The following is a 1705-nucleotide window of genomic DNA, read 5'->3' as shown; positions in this document are numbered from 1 at the left end:
AAAAAAAAAAAAGCCGCCCCGAAACCCCGCATCAGGACGACCTGGGCTTTAAGAAAGGGATACAACACTCTGGATGCGCTCGTCCGCCTCTTTTGTGACAGATGCTTAAACCGACGTCCAGACCTTAGGGTTGGTTTTTAAAATTTATTTTTTTTTTTTATTATTTTTTTTGAATGTGTATATATATATATAAATAAGACGCCGGTTTGGCTCGCGTTTTTCATTTTCGCCTCCCGATTCTGCCGTGCGCCGCATCCCTGCCCCCGCGCCCCTTCCTCGGCGTGGTGGGTTGATGGGCGCCGCGGCCCCCGGGCGCCCGAGGCTCTCCCGCGTCTCGGGCCGCGCTCCGCAGCCGCGCAGGGCGGCGCGGCGCCGGCAGCCCCCGCCTGCCTCCCCCCGCGCCGAGCGCCGCGGGCTCTAGACGGGGATTTTTTTTTTTTATTATTATTATTATTGTTATTTTATTTTTTCTTCGCTTTTTTGGGCAAAGCCGGAGCGAGCGGCGGCTCTATCCCTCCCCTCCCCCCCCTTTCCCCCGCCGCCACCTCCTCCCTTTATTTTTTTCTTTTTTTTTTTTCTTCCTCCCCCCGTCTTTTGATTTTTTTTTTTTTTCTCTTGAGGGTGCGACCTTTTTAATTTTAATTTTCTCGCAGCGGGCGGAGGCGCGGCCGGCGCATCCCCCCGCGGGAGGCGGCGGGACCCGCGGCCCCAGCGCGGAGACTGGCGCATGCCACGACCCGCCTCGGCCCCGCTGCCCCCCGCCGCTGCCCCCCGCCGCCGCCGCACCCCGGCTGCCGGCCCCTTCATGCTCGGCGGACGACATGCCCGTTTTGTAGCCGGGGGCCCCTCCTCTCGTCCCGCATGTTCAGGACCAAACGCTCGGTGCTCGTCCGGCGGCTCTGGCGGAGCCGCGCGCCCGGCGGCGAGGAGGAGGAGGAGGCGGCGGCGGGCGAGCCCGGCGCGGCGGCGGCGGGGGCCGAGCCCCGGGCGCACCTGGGCGGGGGTCGCGGGTGCTGCCCGGGCAAGGCGGCCCGCGGCGGGCGGGCGGCGGCGGGCGCGGAGGCGGAACTGAAGGCGCTGACCCACGCCGTGCTGAAGCGGCTGAAGGAGCGGCAGCTGGAGGGGCTGCTGCACGCCGTGGAGTCCCGCGGCGGGGCGCGGACCCCCTGCCTGCTGCTGCCCGCCAAGGCCGACTCGCGGCTGGGGCAGCACTGGTACCCGCTGCCGGTGCTGCTCTGCAAGGTGTTCCGCTGGCCCGACCTCCGCCACTGCTCAGAAGTGAAGCGGTTATGTTGCTGTGAATCCTACGGCAAGGCTCACCCCGAGCTCGTCTGCTGCAACCCGCACCACCTCAGCCGGCTCTGCGAGCTAGGTAAGGGAGGCGGGGAGGGATGGCTGGAGGGGGTACGGGGTCTTAGGGGTGTTCTGGATGTGCCAGGGGGGAAGATGGAGGGGCTTCAGCGATGCCAGGGAACGGAGGAGTTAAAAGGGGTGTAAGGGATGGATAGTATGCAGGAATATAGGGGGTGCAAGGGATGGAGGGGATAAGGGTGCAGGGGATGGAGAGAATGCAGGGGTGCAGGGGCTAGAGGTGTGCAGGTGATGGAGGGGTTGCGGGAATGTAGGGGATACAGGGGTGCAGAAAATGCAGGGGTATAGGGGACGCGGGGCTGCAAGGGGATGGAGGTGATGCAGGGGTATAAGA

General features: G+C 64.2%; 1 protein-coding gene across 2 annotated transcripts in view; it reads left to right on the top strand.

Annotated features, from left to right (window-relative positions):
- Positions 1 to 417: 417 nt before the first annotated feature.
- SMAD7 (SMAD family member 7) overlaps positions 418 to 1705 on the top strand; it is a 29439-nt gene continuing 28151 nt past the window's right edge. The window contains exon 1 of one of the 2 annotated variants that reach the window (XM_027896884.1): positions 418 to 1372. In XM_027896884.1, coding sequence (XP_027752685.1) covers positions 862 to 1372 — 511 coding nt within the window. In that variant the 5' untranslated portion in view covers positions 418 to 861. The remainder of the gene's footprint in view (positions 1373 to 1705) is intronic. The other variant, XM_027896885.1, reaches the window with a different exon arrangement.

Source organism: Empidonax traillii, unplaced genomic scaffold, assembly GCF_003031625.1.
Source record: "Empidonax traillii isolate 1590-97213 ecotype Southwest subspecies unplaced genomic scaffold, ASM303162v1 scaffold519:size850040, whole genome shotgun sequence".
Classification (NCBI taxonomy): domain Eukaryota; kingdom Metazoa; phylum Chordata; class Aves; order Passeriformes; family Tyrannidae; genus Empidonax; species Empidonax traillii.
The sequence above is the reverse complement of the archived record's forward strand: the minus strand, read 5'-3'. Positions and strand labels throughout refer to the sequence as shown.